Source organism: Rhinatrema bivittatum, chromosome 7 (genome assembly GCF_901001135.1).
Source record: "Rhinatrema bivittatum chromosome 7, aRhiBiv1.1, whole genome shotgun sequence".
NCBI lineage: Eukaryota > Metazoa > Chordata > Amphibia > Gymnophiona > Rhinatrematidae > Rhinatrema > Rhinatrema bivittatum.
This window is the reverse complement of record NC_042621.1, coordinates 204,224,369-204,240,605: the sequence shown is the minus strand read 5'-3', so window position 1 is coordinate 204,240,605 and position 16,237 is coordinate 204,224,369. Positions and strand designations below refer to the sequence as shown.

Here is a 16,237-nt window from a genome sequence, read left to right as displayed (position 1 = left end):
AAAAGCTTGTGCAGCCAAGATCAGTTTCGAAGAAGCACAAAAATAGAAAGGCAGGTCCAAAGCAGCAACTAGGGAGGGTGAATTGTGTAAGTACTAAAGGCAATGGTGTCTAACACCATGTTTAGACAAAAATACATTTGTTTTTTGCCTCAGGGCTGTTTTATCTATTAAAACCTAAAAATATGAGCTCTAACTATAACAGCATAGCCACATTAAGTAATTTTTGGGGCATGGGGAGAGTTCATCTTGTTTCTTGCACAAAATTAGAATACATTTGAAGCGTGACCAGTTTATTTGTGCACATTTTGATTGTTGTACAATTCAAAAATATAGCACAACTCAAACAGTTTCTGTAGGAAATATACAAACATTTTGATATTCTGTAATGCAAAAGCAGTGAATGTGTACAGATATGCACCTGTAGGTTGTACATGAAAAATAAATTGTGTGCTGCCTGTTTTGGAACATTTTCATTCAATCTAAAATTCCTGTACCTATGTGTGAATCTCCCTACCAATGATGCCCTGCTTATTGATGGGTACACTGAATTTGTACATGATTGTTTAGTTCTTTCCTCACTTCTACAGGCTGAATATGCAACATGCTCATTCTTGTCCATGTAGATAGACCTTGCACAAAGAAACAAGAGTGCTGCACTCCAGCATAAGCTTGAGCCCAGAGCTCTTAAGGCAACATCTCCATTAAAGCAATGTTCTGTATTATTCTCATCCAGCGATGTTTCATTTGTGAAATTTCTTCTTTTTCCGATTCTTTTTGCCAGCTGCAAAAGCAGCCTTTTCTGTCATGATCTCCCGATACTTCCTTTTGTTGTATCTGGGGGGGGGGGGGGGGGGGGGGGGGGGGAGAAGAAAAAGTAAGTAAGATTTGTTAAATTGTGTAGCTCAGCAATTTGAAATGTGTTGCAAAGTAAGTGAAATGCAGAAAACGCTTTACAAAAAGCAGCCAAGAACAGCTGTGCCAGATGTAATTAGTCTCATCTGTTCTGAATGTCACGTGCTTTTTAGCACAAAACAGCAAAAAAAAAAAAGTTTCTATTTTCTTATATTGCTTTAACATCTCTCTTCAGACATCAGAACATTTAAAATAAGGTTAGCTATAAAATAATTTTTCTTTTTTGCCAGACTATCTTCTCTCTATATTACCTAAAATACTCTTTATAGATTCATGTTATACCTATATACTTTTAGTTAGAAGTACCCAATTCTAGATGTGGTTTGGTAATAACACAATAAAATTAAAAACCAATGTGAAATAGAGATGTAAATACAAGTTTCTGGGTTGAGCAGGAAAAATTACATACACTAATGTGCTTCCATTTTGCTCACTCAAAAGGTCAGGTATGTTGAAAATGGTCAGTGGAAGTATATAGCATCATAGTGTACTACTTGTTCTCGGAAGTCTCAAATCAGAGAAAATGATGCAACTAGAATATGTTCTCTTGTGGGACATAATGCTATAAACACAACTTCAGATTTATTTATTTTTTTAAATTAAGCTTCAGTTCCTACAACACAAATGTTGCATCAGAATTTGAAAGGCATCCCCCCCCCAGCCCCATAAGGCAAGTGAAAAATTGCTAGAGAGACAGTGAAGATGACAGAAGTTGAAGGGGAGAGAAGAAAAGAAAAATGCAAAGAAGCCAGAGGACGGGAGAGGAAAAGTCAAAAGCAGGATACAAATACAAAATAAGCAAAAACAGACAAAACAAAAAGTTAAGTGAAATAATAGTTGAGGAAAAACTTTTCTGCCTTTGAAAAAAAAAACAAACAAACTTGGCTGTGCCCAAGTTTTCTGAATATTTTTCCACCATCATAGCATAAACCTCATGGGAAAGGCCTGGAAGAACGAGCTGGGAACCCTAATATTGCTGAATACCATTCTCTCACTGTTTACAGCCTCAGGAGCAATGTTCTGCATGGCTCCTTAAACCAGTGCTTGCCTAACAGGAACAGTCTGGGGTTTCTTTGGCTCAGCAGCAACTAGACCATATTGTGCCAAACGTATAAAAACATATATAAAAAAACATTCCAAAAAAATAAAAAATGTCAATAACTGAACGAACTAGAAAAGCTACAATTACAATTGTTAATCTATTTCAGTTATGGTGGATATGAGATTGCTCCTCCTCCCCAACATGGGGAGGAGGAGTAATTTATACTATTGGTGCAATAGTAGAAATGCATTTTTTTAAAAAATATTTAATAATTTTCAGGCATACAAGAAATTCTGAAAACATATTGACTGTTCATTACTGAGTTAAGGCAGGGTACACTCATATCAGTGGACGTAAACAGGCAGAACCTAGTAAAACAGTGGTGCATACACTAAGGGTCACACTGTGTTCAAGCTATGAAATAAAAAGCAAGTTTGCTTACCGTAAACTGTGTTTTCCGTAGATAGCAGGATGAATTAGCCATGCTGCCTGGGACGTCCACTAGGGGGTGGCCTCGACGGAGCTTCACAGAGATCATACAGCTTTGCTCTGTGTGGCTGTTCAGTTTTTCCCACACAGCACCATCTTCCTCTCAGTCCATAACACAGCCGATTCTGTGAAAGGTGGTTTTAGCAAGGCTGTCCAGGGAGGTGGGCGGGTTAGCATGGCTAATTCATGCTATCTACAGAAAACACCGTTTACGGAAAGCAAACTTGCTTTTTTCCCCGTCGATAAGCAGGCTAAATTAGCCATACTGTCTGGGGGTCCCCAGCTAATCTAGAGCAGAAGTTGCAGTCCGATATTTGGGCTGGCTATGTGCCCACAAGTTCAGCTGCTCAAGTGCCATAGTGTGGACAGCTTCAAAGCTTAGAAAAGCAGTGGAGAACTGCCCTGCCCAGGGCTGCATCTGAAGAAGCCTGTTGATCTAGGCAGTAATGCGATGTGAAGGTATGCAACAAAGACCAAGTAATGGCTCTGCTCTGCAAATGTCCAGTAGTGGAACATCCTGAAGATGGATCATCAAAGCAGCTAACGCCTTCACTTGATGGGCCTTTGGATTCCCGGCAAGGGCCTCTGATCGCAGAGAGTAGCAGAAAACTATGCACTACAATATCCAGTTAGATAAAGTCTGTTTGGCCACAGGATGGCCTGGAGCATTCGGGTTGAAAGATATGAATAACCATGAAACTCTCTTGTCCGATTGTGTACGACGCTTGTGGTAAGCCAATGCATATTTGCAGTCTAGTGTGTCGAGCAACTTCTCTCTTTCATTAGCACGTGGCTTCGGGAAAACATCGGTAGGGCTATAGTCTGGTTGAGGAGGAACGCAGAAACCACATTATGCAAGAAAGAGGGATGCGTCCTTAGCTTCTGGCAGAGGTTACCGCCACCAGGAAAAGCACTTTCCATGTAAGGTACTTTATGTGGCAACTTTGCAGAGGTTCAAACAGGGGAAGCATTAAGTTGTTCCAAGACTAGATTGAGGTCCCATGGCACCGAGGGCTTAGCCATCAGAGGACGCAACCTGAGTCATCATCTCATGAAACGTACTACCAAAGGATGGTGCGAGACTGGTAGGCCGTTGTGCGGGTGATGATAGGCCACAATTGCACTTAGATGGACTCACAGGGATGTCGTCGCTAGTCCAGATTGAAAAAGCAAGTGCAGATATTGCAATAGCAACTGAGATGAGCAGGAAAATGGGTAAAATTCCCACCGCCTGCACCAAGTCCAGTACCTAGTCCACTTGTTCTGATAGTTTTTCCTGGCAGATGGCTTTCAAGACAACACAAGGACCTCCTGTACTTCCCTTTGGATTTGCCAGTGGCTCAATACCACCCTTTCAACCTCCAGGCAATGAAGTGTAGGGAGATCTGCATGGGATGGAGAAGGGATCCATTGTCCTGGGTCTGAAGGTCCTCACTGTCTGGAAGAAGGGGAGAGCCATGGAGAGTAGTACTAGGTATGCATACCAGGGTTGCCTAGGCCACACCGGGGCGATGAGAATGAGGTCTGCAATATCCTCCATGCACTTCTGAAGGACTAGGGGACTAGTAGAAGTAGAAGTAGAAGGACTAGGGGACACTCCATGAAGTTAGCATGGGGCACATTTAAAACTAATCGGAGAAAGTTCTTTTTTACTCAACGCACAATCAAACTCTGGAATTTGTTGCCAGAGAATGTGGTTCGTGCAGTTAGTATAGCTGTGTTTAAAAAAGGATTGGATAAGTTCTTGGAGGAGAAGTCCATTACTTGCTATTAAGTTCACTTAGAGAATAGCCACTGCCATTAGCAATGGTTGCATGGAATAGACTTAGTTTTTGGGTACTTGCCAGGTTCTTATGGCCTGCATTGGCCACTGTTGGAAACAGGATGCTGGGCTTGATGGACCCTTGGTCTGACCCAGTATGGCATTTTCTTATGTTCTTATCCTTGACAGTAGAGGAATCGGGGGATAAGTGTAAAATAGACCCCCTTTCCACATAATGAGAAACATGTCTGGAGTGAATCTTTCCCTGCTTGGGAAGACAAAGCAAAAGTTGTTCACCTTTCTGTTGACCATGTCATGAAGAGGTCCATGCAAGGCATCCCCCACTCCAGGAACAGACTGCTATTTCTTGGTGAAGAGCCCACTCATGAGGATGGAAAATTCTGATGAGTCTGTCTGCCCTGGTGTTGGCCACACTGGGTAGGAACATGGCTTGCAGGGAGATCGATCACTTCTCCACCCATTCCAGGATTGCCATAGCCTCTTGGCATAGGCACAAGGAACTGTACCCTCCTTCTTTGTTGATGAAGAACATGGCCACTTGATTGTCCATGTGGATTAGGACTACCTTGCCGTGAACTAGGTGATGTAAGGTGTGGAGAGCATTTCTTATTGCCCGCAGTTCCAGAAAGTTGATCTGCTGAGATTGCTCCCATGGAGACCAGAGGCACTGCGTCTGCAGAGGTCCCAGGTGTTCTCCCCAACCCTTGGTGGAGGCATCCATGGTAAGAATGAGCTGATGAGATGGATAGCGGAATGGCATTCCTTCCACCAGGGAGGCTGGGGCCAACTACCAGCATAGCTCCTTCTACATGGAGGGGGTGCAGTGCACTGTCCAGGAGAGAAGATGGACAAACTGTATCCACTGGACCCATTGCAGGTGCTGCATGTGAAGGCGAGTGTGAGGAACCATGTATATGGCCACTGCCATGTGGCCCAGGAGTGTCAGGATTCAACAGGCAGAAGTTCTGCAATATCCTCCATCCTTGACAGTTTGCAATATCCATCATCCTTGACAGTAGAGGAATCGGGCGATAAGCGTACATTAGACCCCTTTCCACGGAATGAGATTGAAGCATCTCGGCTCGGTCGGACGGTAGGAATGCTTCCCTCACTGTTGTGTTTATCGATGCCTCAATGAATTGGAGCAGCTGTGTGGGCTTGAGGCTGGACTTTTTGTAGTTGATTAGGAACCCCAAGCTCTCCAGGCATCAGATTTTCGAAAAGACCAGGTGACTTTGCAATTATGTGGCACTCGATGTGACTATTAGCCAGTCTTCCAGGTATGGGAACAGCTGGATGCCCTTTTTCCTCAAGTGGCCACCACTATCAGACATTTCGTAAACACACTGGGCACAGATGGAAGACCAAAGGGAAGGACTTTGTATTGGTAATGACAGGCATTCACCTGGAAACATAGGTAACACCAGGACCCGGGTTGCGCTGGAATGTGGGAATAAGTAGCCTTGAGGTTCAGTGAGCACATCTAATCGTTGGGCTGAAGGAAAGGCAGAACAGATTTGAGAGACATCTTGAATTTCTCCCTCCATAAAAATTTGTTGAGGGACCATAGGTCCAGGATAGGATGGAGCCCCCCCCCCCCCTTTCTTCCTGGGGATGAGGAAGTATTGGGAGTAAAACCCTTTGCACCGCTCTTGAATGGGCACCTGCTGAATGGAGCAATGTTGGAGGAGGCTCTGAACTTCGTCCTGAAGTAGGGTCATCTGGTGTCTGAACCCTGGGCATTGGACCAGGTGTGGAAGGGAGGGTTTGCCCTTGAAGTTGAGGGAGTACCCTTCTTTGACAATGTGGAGTACCCAATGGTCGGAGGTGATCGCTGCCCAAGAGCTGTAGAAAACATATATTCTTTCCCCTACTGGTTGTTGTGGCAGTGGTCCCGCTATACTCAAAAACCCTGCTGGCCCTTGGGTTCGGTGAGCTGAGGCAGACGCTGTTGTCACGGCATCTGAGGCCTGCCCTGGCTGGTAGGCTGCTGGGACTGTTGTCTACTGGGCTGGTAGATGGGTGGGCGGTAGGTCGGGTATCCTTGGAATTGGCACCTGTGTTGATATGGATGCCAGTAACCTGAGGGGTACTGTCTGCTAGCACTTCGCTGTTCTCTTGGAGACATGAGAGGACGGCTACGTTCTGTTCCTTCAACAGGGAGACAGTCGCTTTTAGCTTATCTCCAAACAAGTTGTCCCCCTTGCATGGAAGGTCCGTAAGCTTTTTGTGGACATCTTCGCGTACGGCAGTAGCTCTCAGCCAAGCCAGGCATCGTGCTGCGATTCCCCCGCTGATGTCCAGGCCGACGTGTTTGTAGTAGTCTCAAGGTCTTCCTCTAGGTCAGTGAATGGCTGTGGGGGGAGTCCCTTCTGAAGCAGTGGGGACAGGGTGGGGCTTCAAGGACTGCAGGCAATCGTACAGGTACTGGGTTATATAAAATTGGTGCTGCTGTGTTCGCATTCAGCATGCTCGCCTGGTACGTCCTCTTCCCAAAGTCATACAGATATTTATAATCTCTGGTCGGTGGGGTGTTGGAATGGAGACAAGTCTTCTTGGACTGCTTCATTATGGACTCCACAACCACCAAGGCATGGGGAAGCTGCACCGCACTGTAATAAGGCAACCGTCGCAAACTGAACTTCAGGTCAGTTTTCCTCAAGGTGGGCTAAGTCAAGAATGGGGAATCCCAAGCCTTTGCCATTACTGAGTCCAAAAGAGAATGGGATGGCAAAGCAGTGGGCTCTGCTGGAACTTTGAGGATTTTGAGAATGCCCATAACCTCTGCGCAGGGGTCAGAGATCATCTTTGTCTCAACACCCAGCCGAGACCCCACCTTCTCCATGAATTTTGAATAACAATGGTCTTCCGGGGAGAGGGGGGGGAGGGTTCCAGCTGCCCCTCAGGTGGGTCTGAAGGGATCCCCGTGGAGGAACCTGGAGAGGAAGGGGGGAATCCTCTGGTGCAGTGTGAGGTTTAGGCGATGTAGGGGGATGTTCACCGTGGTATTCCGCTGAGGAGCATTCCCGGGAGATGGTGATGTGACTTATTTGGTTGCGAAGGGTGGTCCGGAGGTGGACTTGACAGACCCTCATCTGCCATCTCCCAGATATGAACGAATTGAAAAAGGATCTGGGAGATCTGAGTCATGGCCTGTGATGCTAGTATAGCCTTATTCGACTCAGCGCCCCCACCCTTGGTGGAGGACCGCTGCTCGAAGGATGTCCAAACGCGGCCCACATACATGGAGTCCCATGTGCTCTTCCCATCACAAAGACTTGTGCTGTTTTTGCAGAAGCCCTCATGTGTTTGGAGACAGAGGAAAGGTCTGAGAATACATGCTCGGATGAGCTGGAAGATAGGTGCTCCGAGAGGGGCTAAACATCAGACAGCTCCAACTCAAGACACTCTCCTGGTAGGAAGGCACGGCCCTCCGCTGGAGCCTCTTGTGTTGGCGAGGCTCTGTAGGCTGGGGTGCCAAGTGCTTCAGAATTTATACATCGGGCGCAGCTAGCTGTGTCAATATTTTTCTCCCGCGTCGAGTGAGTCATGGTTTCCTGCATCGGGCAGGAAGAATGGAGCCAATGCGCCACTGTATCGGTAGCGCCCAATGATTCCCTGTGTCGATCGTCCGCGGCTTCGCCACCGACACATGTGCCAGTGACTGCATCGACTGTCCTGATCTGGCCTCCTCGCTTGGAGCATATTGTTGCTTCGAGATCACAGACAGTGAACTCATGCATCCATGCGGAACATCTCCCAATACATGTTGCTTTTTCCGTGTGGGGTCTGTCTCACGCCTCCGATGGTTTGCCTGCTGTGTCCGTAGGCCCCAGAGGCTGTAGGAAGGATGGTTTCTTTGCCTTGGCCGGCTTATCTGAATGAGGACCTGGCAAGAAGTGGGAGGAGCGCCGGTCAAAGCCTCCCTCTCTCCACGAGGCGATCTTCATGGCCTTCTGCCTCTGAGCTCTGGGGGACAAGCAGCAGCAGTGCCAGCAGTTGGCCTGGGTCATGGTCTAAGCCCAGGCATAAATAACAGTAGTTGTGGCCACCCATGGCCGACAATTTTGCCGCACTGGCAAAATCTGAATCCCGGTGCACACTGAGGCATGGGAATACTGAGAGCTGAGAGAAAAAGAAAAGAATCCCGATCGAAAAAAATGTGAAAAAACACACAAAAAAGGAACAGAGGGATCTCTGTGAAGCCCAGTGTGTGGCTCGCAATGCAGAGTAAAGAGAGACTGAGAGGAAGATGGTGCTGCACAGGAAAGATTGAACAGCTGCGTAGCCGCACAGAGCAAAGCTCTGTGATCTTTGTGAAGCTCCATCAAGGCCGCCCCCTAGTGGATGTCCCAGACAGCATGGCTAATTCAGCCTGCTTATTGACGGGAAAACACACTTCCATCCAGATAGGTCAGCAATCTATGCTATAGTACTCTATTATTTATTTATTGATTTTTATATACTGTCATTCAGTCGAGCCATCATAATGGTTTACAAATGTCACAGCATTAAATACAATCAAATATATAAAATATTAAAGAAAACTTATTACATTAATAATAAAGATACAATAAATACTCAGTAAAATTAACAGTAAAAGTGTTAAAAAATATTAACGTCAGGGAGATCATAAGGGACGGAGTATGTTTCATATTGTTTCAGATTTTATCTTCTGAATCTTCAAATGCTTTAGTGAATAACCAAGTTTTCAAGTTAGATCTGAATCACTTGGGGTTCGGCTGTGTACGTAAGGAAGGCAGTAATGAGTTCCAGATTTTGGGGCCTGCTATGGAAACAGCTCCCCCAGATTTGATATTTAAAGATTTTATTGATTAAATTAAAATGCAGTCTCTCAATTATCAGCAATGTGTCTGACTTGAGCATGCCACTATTCCAAGTCTGGGCTGAATTTCCAAGATGTCGCAATCGTGAATCTGAAAGCAAGGATCAGTTGGTCCACCAAAGATCTGAACTTGACTGGAATTAGCAAGCCTTGCCAAATTCCCAACAGCTTCAATTTTGGTTGCAAATGTATTAAAATGTTCAAAATGTTAGATATTTCTTAAGCAACCTTGCCCCAGAGCCACAACACACCCTGGCAGTGCCACTGCATGTGTATATAAGTACCTTGTTCCCTGCAACCCCTTCAACAGGCAGTGTTATAACCTGGGAACAGTCTAGTATAATAAATCAGGCTGCAGTAGACTATATGTAACAATTTCACTGCTAATTCAACTCTTTTACAGCAAATAATTAACTTGTGTGTGCTAGTCCAGATCCCTTTCTACTCTTTTGAAGTTAAGGTGGTACCTAAATACTCATTCCATTTGTCAAACCATGATAGGTCTCTGACTCATTCTCCCTCAGGAGAATTCTCCAATATATATTTGTAACCCTTTGGAGGATGCATCTGAGTCACATAAATGTTTCCATTCTATCGAATGGGTGAAGAGGATTCTGCAAATCCAGTTTACTACCCAGGGCCCTACATATCTGCATGTAATACACAAGCGAATCTTCTAGTAGATCAAATTCCACCACTAATTCCTAGTAAGGAAGGAGGTCCCTGGATTCCCCCCCCCCCCCCCCCATATCTGGGCCATGCATACCAAGCCTATTCTACTCCATTGTTCATATGCTGGTGAAAATGTGCACCTCGAAATATTTGGGTTTTTATGAATAGGAGAAATAGGTAGGAGCCTTTCGGTATTGTCTTCCCAGATATCTTAAAACCTGCCTCTATATCTGTAAGGTGTGCAATGATCTGACTGCTCCTACATATACGCCTTCTCAAGGGTGAAGAGGCTGGCAGGAACTGTAGTACTGGCAGATTGACTGTTGTGATTGAGGCATTGTGAACCCTTGGTCACAATGGAGATGACTCCGCCCATGGGGAGGAGCCCCGTGGGGAACCACTGCGATAGGCTGATACAGTTAGCAGACACAGAATGGATAGAATCTTTATTGTACTGCTGTAATTAGATGGTAAAGCAGGAAGGTAAGGCATTGCCAATACGCTCAACAGGCTCAGAAGTATAGTCTCAACCAGATGCTCACGATAGGCAGGAACCTGCAGTGCAGGTAACGCCGCGGCTAGTGGGTGGAGTTGGAGTGCCGGTTCATAGAGGTACTCACAGAGTGAAGGCGTCTTCCTGATGGTAGAATGGTGGGACCGAAGGTCCGTGGTGCAGGATATGAAGAGATAGGCCCTCGAGGAGCAAGTACCCAATGGTCCAATATCCTGGAATGAATAAGAGAAAAGACCCCCGAGGAGCGGTTGTTTAGGTTAGTGAGGACCCCGAAGGGAAGTTGGAAGCGAGAGAACCCCGAGGAGTGGGTGTCTAGAGCTTCTGCTGGAGCGAGGCCCTTAGCGAAAGGAAGCGTCTAAGCTGGCAATTTAGAGCAGGCAGAGTAGCGAAGCAAAGTCTTTGCTAACTCAAATTGGTAGCGGAAGCGGAGGCTAGTTATACCCGGAGGTACTGACATCATGCAGTGGGGCCGCCCCCGAGGTTCCCGCCATGACGTGTATTTGAGCGTCAGAGATGTGCACGCTCGCGCCCTAGGAGGCCACGGGAGTGAGCATGGTGGATGGGGACGTCCATGCTGGTCTGAAAACACAGAGGCCCTTGGCACTCAGCACTGGAAACAGCCTTCTTGCCCAAAGAGAGGGAAAGGGGAGAAAAAGAGGTATGGCAGAGCGGTTGCAGCCATCTGCGACTGACGGACGCAACAGTACCCCCCTTCAAAGGACCCTCTCCAAGACCTCTTCCAGGTAGTCTGGGCTTGCGTGGGTATGCCAGGTGGAATTGACGTAGCATCTCCTTGTCTGTAATATTGGTCAGTGGTTCCCAGGAGTTTTCCTCTGGGCCATAGTTCTCCCAAGAGATGAGGTACTCCCCTGTCTTGCCTCTTTTATGTAATCAAGGATGTCGTCTACGGCATATTCAATGTCATCCTCAGTGTCCAGGCTGGTGGGCTCTGGTTCTTTTCTGGAGAACTCAGAGAGTATCACTGGCTTTAGTAAAGATACATGAAATGCACTGTGTACTTTGAGACTGTATGTTAAATTTCCTAATCGCCAAAGGATGGCGAAAGGTCCCACAAAGCGAGGCGCAAATCTTGCAGAAGGGAGCTTGAGTCTGAGGTATTTTGTGCTTAACCAGACCTTGTCGCCTGGCTGGAACTGGGGTGCCTTTTGAGGATGGGCATCATAGGTCCTCTTTGCCTTCTGTCCTGCTTTAAAAAAAGAGCTCCTTCGTCTGTCTCCAAAGCTGGGATAATTCTGCGGCGGTAGCCTGGGCAGCAGGAGAGGCTACCGTCAATGGAATAGGCAGCGGAGGTAAAGGTTGTCTCCCGTAGAAAAGTTGGAAATGGGAAGACCCTGTTGAAGAAGCAGGATGTGAATTGATGGCAAATTCTGCCCACAGCAGTAATTCAGCCAAGTCGTTCTGTTTAGAGTTGACATAGGATCGAAAAAATTGTTTCAGCGTCCTATTCATCCTCTCAGTCTGTTAGACTGAGGATGGTAGGCAGAGGTTAGATCTAAAGCGATGTCAAACTTCTGACATAATGCTCTCCAAAACCTTGCAGTAAATTGCACTCCTCTGTCAGAAAGGATATGTTTGGGCATCCCATGAAGACGGAAGATGTGTTTTATGAAGAGTTTAGCTAATTCTGTTTTTTCTTCCTCTCACCTGGGCAGGGCCGCCGCCGACAGAGAGGCCAACCTAGACTCCGTTGCCTGCTGAAGCCCGCCCACGAAAACTGGCTTATCAGACGAATGCTGCAAGGCAGCCAATCAGCGGAGGAACAGCGGGGCTTTAAATTTAAAGTTCCCCTAGGCGCCGCGCGCCGAAGGAGCACAACAAAGGGGCAGGCCCCTTTGTGCAGCTCCTAAGTGCAAGCCAGAAACTCTATTCTCCCTCCGTGCTTCAACTACCACCAATCAAAATAACTCCAGATCACCTTGGACTATTAGTGCCTCGCCAAGCTCTCTTCCCTTGCTTCCCTCAATCCAGACAACTATTTAATCAGGGCTTGTCACTTCCCCTGCCTTTAAGCTCTCTCTCCAACGCCAGGACCACCAATCTCGACCTTCTCTAAAAAAACTCCTATCGTCAATCTTCACCAATCAAATCGACCAGCAACACTAACAAGCAGTACTGATAGGGTGCACCTTAAACTACATAGATGCTGGACCCAGCGAGTCCTCTCCTACCTAGCACACCGTTCTCTCTTTCTTCCAGCATTTTGAACTCTCACTCCAGTCTTACCATCACTCCCTTACCCAAGATGCATACTTTCAAGATACCCATAACCTTCAATTACAGGTTCAACAGTCCTAGGGCAACAGGCCTCCGACAACAAAGACTAATCCCAATCGTGATTTCTCCAGTCTCCCAAATGCTTGGTCTCACCCTCTTCACACTAACCTTATTCAACGCCCAATCCATCACCAAAAAAACTCATTTACTCAATGACCATCTGATAAGACTCCAAACCGGACATTTGTGCAATCACAGAAACGTGGTTGAAACCAACGACACAGTATTACTGAACCAGCTCCCCAATCATCTTTAAGACATCTATTCAATCGCTAGACCGAAAAAAAGAGGAGGTCTTCTGCTAGCAGCAAAAACGGGTCTAGGCCTGTCTTTGCAACTATCCACAGTATCCAACAACCTCGAACTAGCCTTTTTCAAATCCAACCATCTCCAACTCGGCCTCATCTATGCACCCCCGGGAAATCTTGATTTGGACCCCTCTCCGGTGATTGAATTTATTGCCAAACATTTTAACATGGATAAACCAGCTATTCTGATGGGAGACTTCAACCTACATGTGGACACCTCACCACAATCTCCCAATTGTGAAATTCTACTCTCTGCACTCAGTCACCTGGGCCTCAGACAAATCGTCAACAGCCCCACGCACAAAGCAGGCCACACGTTGGACCTCATTTTATAAATGAGGGCATCTTAGCTGCTACTCTCCCAACCTGCGCTCCAGTCCCCTGGACAGACCATCAAATCATTTCCTCAGAACTTCAAATCATAGACCATCCTTCGCCTGTCTTCCCTAACAATACAATTCAATTCAGGAAACCCTGCACCACTAACCATCTTAGTAAACTGCTCTCAAAAGATCTAGCTCAACTCGATCTCACAGACGCCCAATCAGCGACCACCTCCTGGTTCAGAATCACAAACAAAGTTGCAGAACAGGTCTGCCCAACCGTCACAAAATCACGATACCCTTCCCAGGACAATAGAAAACCAGAACTAAAAGCTCTCAAGCAAGATCTGCGTAGCAAAGAACATAGATGGTGTAAGAACCCATCCACCTCAACTTTATCAGTCTATAAATCCCTCCTAAACGCCTATAGGATTGCCATTCTCAAAGCTAAAAAAGATTTCTTCTCCAAAAAAATCCATCATTTCATCTTTGATTCTAAAGCCTTATTTTCCTACGTTTCACCACTCACAAAACCTTCTTCCCCCACCATACCTAGCACTTAAGAAAGCCACTGAACTGGCCATTTTTTTCAAGAAAAAGATAGCCACCCTCATAAAGCCACTCTCCACATCTCACCTGGCAACTCCTCCTTCACTCAACATAGCTCCTAACCGAAGCGCCACGCTAGAATCCTTTGAGACCTCGTCTTCTCTGGAAATCGAAAACATCCTCAAGAAACTAAAACCCTCCTCACACTCGCTGGACCCAATACCATCCAACCTTCTTCTCTCCATCCCAAACATTATCTCTAAAGCTATAGCAGATATCATTAACCGCTCCCTTACACAAGGACGGGTACCAGAACAACTAAAACTAGCCATTCTTAAACCACTTCTAAAAAAAAAACCTAACCTTCCGACCACTGACCCTGCAAATTTCCACCCCATAGCTAATCTACCGCTGATCTCCAAAATTATGGAACAAATAGTAAACAAACAACTTTCAGAATACCTGGAGGAGAACAATATTCTTTCCCCATACCAATTTGGATTCCGAAAAACTCAAAGTACTGAAGCCCTTCTAACCTCGCTATTGGACTCCATCCTCCTAAACTTGGAAAAAAACCCACAGTCTTACCTCCTTGCACTACTCGACCTATCCGCTGCGTTTGACTCCCCAAGCGCTTCTCAATTCGCTAAAACAGCTATCAACCTCTCCCCTTCTGTCAGAGATTTAGGGGTTCGGCTCGACAACAAATTCAATTTTAAATCTTTTGTCCATAACACCACCAAAGAATGCTTCTTTAAATTACAAGTTCTCAAAAAACTAAAACCTCTCCTGCATTTTCGAGACTTCCGTCTAGTGCTTCAATCTATCATCCTTTCTAAATTAGACTACTGCAATTCCCTCTTGCTAGGTCTCCCTGCAATAACTATCAAACCCCTGCAGATGGTCCAAAATGCCGCAGCCAGGATACTCACTAACTCAAATAAAAGAGACCATATCTCTCCCATACTTCAGTCACTTCATTGGCTACCCGTCAAATTTAGGATTTCCTTCAAAGTCCTCATGATGATCCACAAGGACATCCACAACATCACCCCTCTCAAGCTCAGTATTCAATTCCGTCCACACACTTCAGACAGACCAGTCAGGAGAGCGTACAAAGGCTTCCTGTATGCCCCCCGGCCAAATCTTCGCTAAGAAAACGAGCATTTTCAACAGCAAGGCCTACTCTATGGAATTCTCTTCCACCAGATCTACGGCAAGAACCTAGTCTCCAAACCTTCAAGAAAAATCTAAAGACGTGGCTCTTCATGCAAGCCTTCCCGGAAACTCAAGCTCACTCCGACACTTCTCGAAGGACATGGACTAAGACACGAGGATAAATTGTTCACACTCCACCCTCGACACAGTCCCCGAGGCCTCATCAGGGAGCCCCCTTTTTCCTGTTTCTTCCACCCGCTCAATCCCACCTTTTTGATCCTTTCCGCCCGACCTACCCCGCCCTCCAATTCTACCTCCCTTTTACTCCCCCCCTTACTCCCCTGAAACCTAGCCTCAAGGCTTAAGTCTTTTACAATATTACGGTATTAATCTTATAGATACCTCGCTTTCAGTTTATAAGGTTTCCATTTGTTCCTTGCATTCTCCCAGTGTTCCCATAGTTCTGATGCTCTAATATTTTTATGTACAAAATGTTCTGATGTTCTAACGTTTTATGTTCTATGTAATCGCCACTCGCGACAGTTCTGTTACACTGTAAACCGGTATGATCTGTATACTTTACAGGAATGTCGGTATATACGAATTCTAAATAAATAAATAAATTCAGTAGCAGAGGGTAATCCTGGTAATGCTACAAAGTGTGCCATTTTAGAGAAAAGGTCGACCGTAACCCATATGGTGGTGTTGCCGCTGGATGATGGCAGGTCCACTACAAAATCAGTAGCGATATGTGTCCAAGGTTCATCCGGTGATGGTAGAGGTTGTAATAAACCCCAAGGTCGCCTGGGTGGTGGTTTTTGCTTGGCACAGACAGCGCAGGAACCCATGTACGCTTACACGTCCTTCTTCATGGTTGGCCACCAATAGTACCTTTGCAACATTGCTAAAGTGTGACTCTGTCCAGGATGGCCTGCCAGACGAGAATCGTGTGCCCATTTCAACAGTCTTTTTCTTAAACTTCTGGCAACACCACCGTCTTCCCAGCAGGTACCGTGTGGGTGGCTGCAAGAATTCACATTTTTCAAATTCGAATTCACATTTTTCAAATCTAAACACCTTCAAATTGGCCTTACCTATGCCCCTCCAGGAAGCCTAGAATCGGACCCATCTCCTTTAATTGAACTCCTAGCCAAACACATCAACATAGATACCCCTGCTATAATAATGGGAGATTTCAACCTCCACATGGATAAAACCCCTCAATCATCCAGTTGTGAAACCTCTCTCACCTCACTTCAATATCTGGGATTCAAACAAATTATCAAAGATCCGACACACAAAGCGGGACACACTCTGGATTTAATTTTCATAAATGAAAGCCTCAC

The 16,237-nt window shown here is 45.9% G+C and overlaps 1 protein-coding gene across 1 annotated transcript in view; it reads right to left on the bottom strand.

Annotated features, from left to right (window-relative positions):
- Positions 1-273: 273 nt before the first annotated feature.
- Positions 274-16,237, bottom strand: part of DNTTIP2 (deoxynucleotidyltransferase terminal interacting protein 2) — a 79,857-nt gene continuing 63,893 nt past the window's right edge. Inside the window, exon 7 of the mRNA XM_029609770.1 lies at positions 274-834. Coding sequence (XP_029465630.1) covers positions 741-834 — 94 coding nt within the window. The 3' untranslated portion in view covers positions 274-740. The remainder of the gene's footprint in view (positions 835-16,237) is intronic.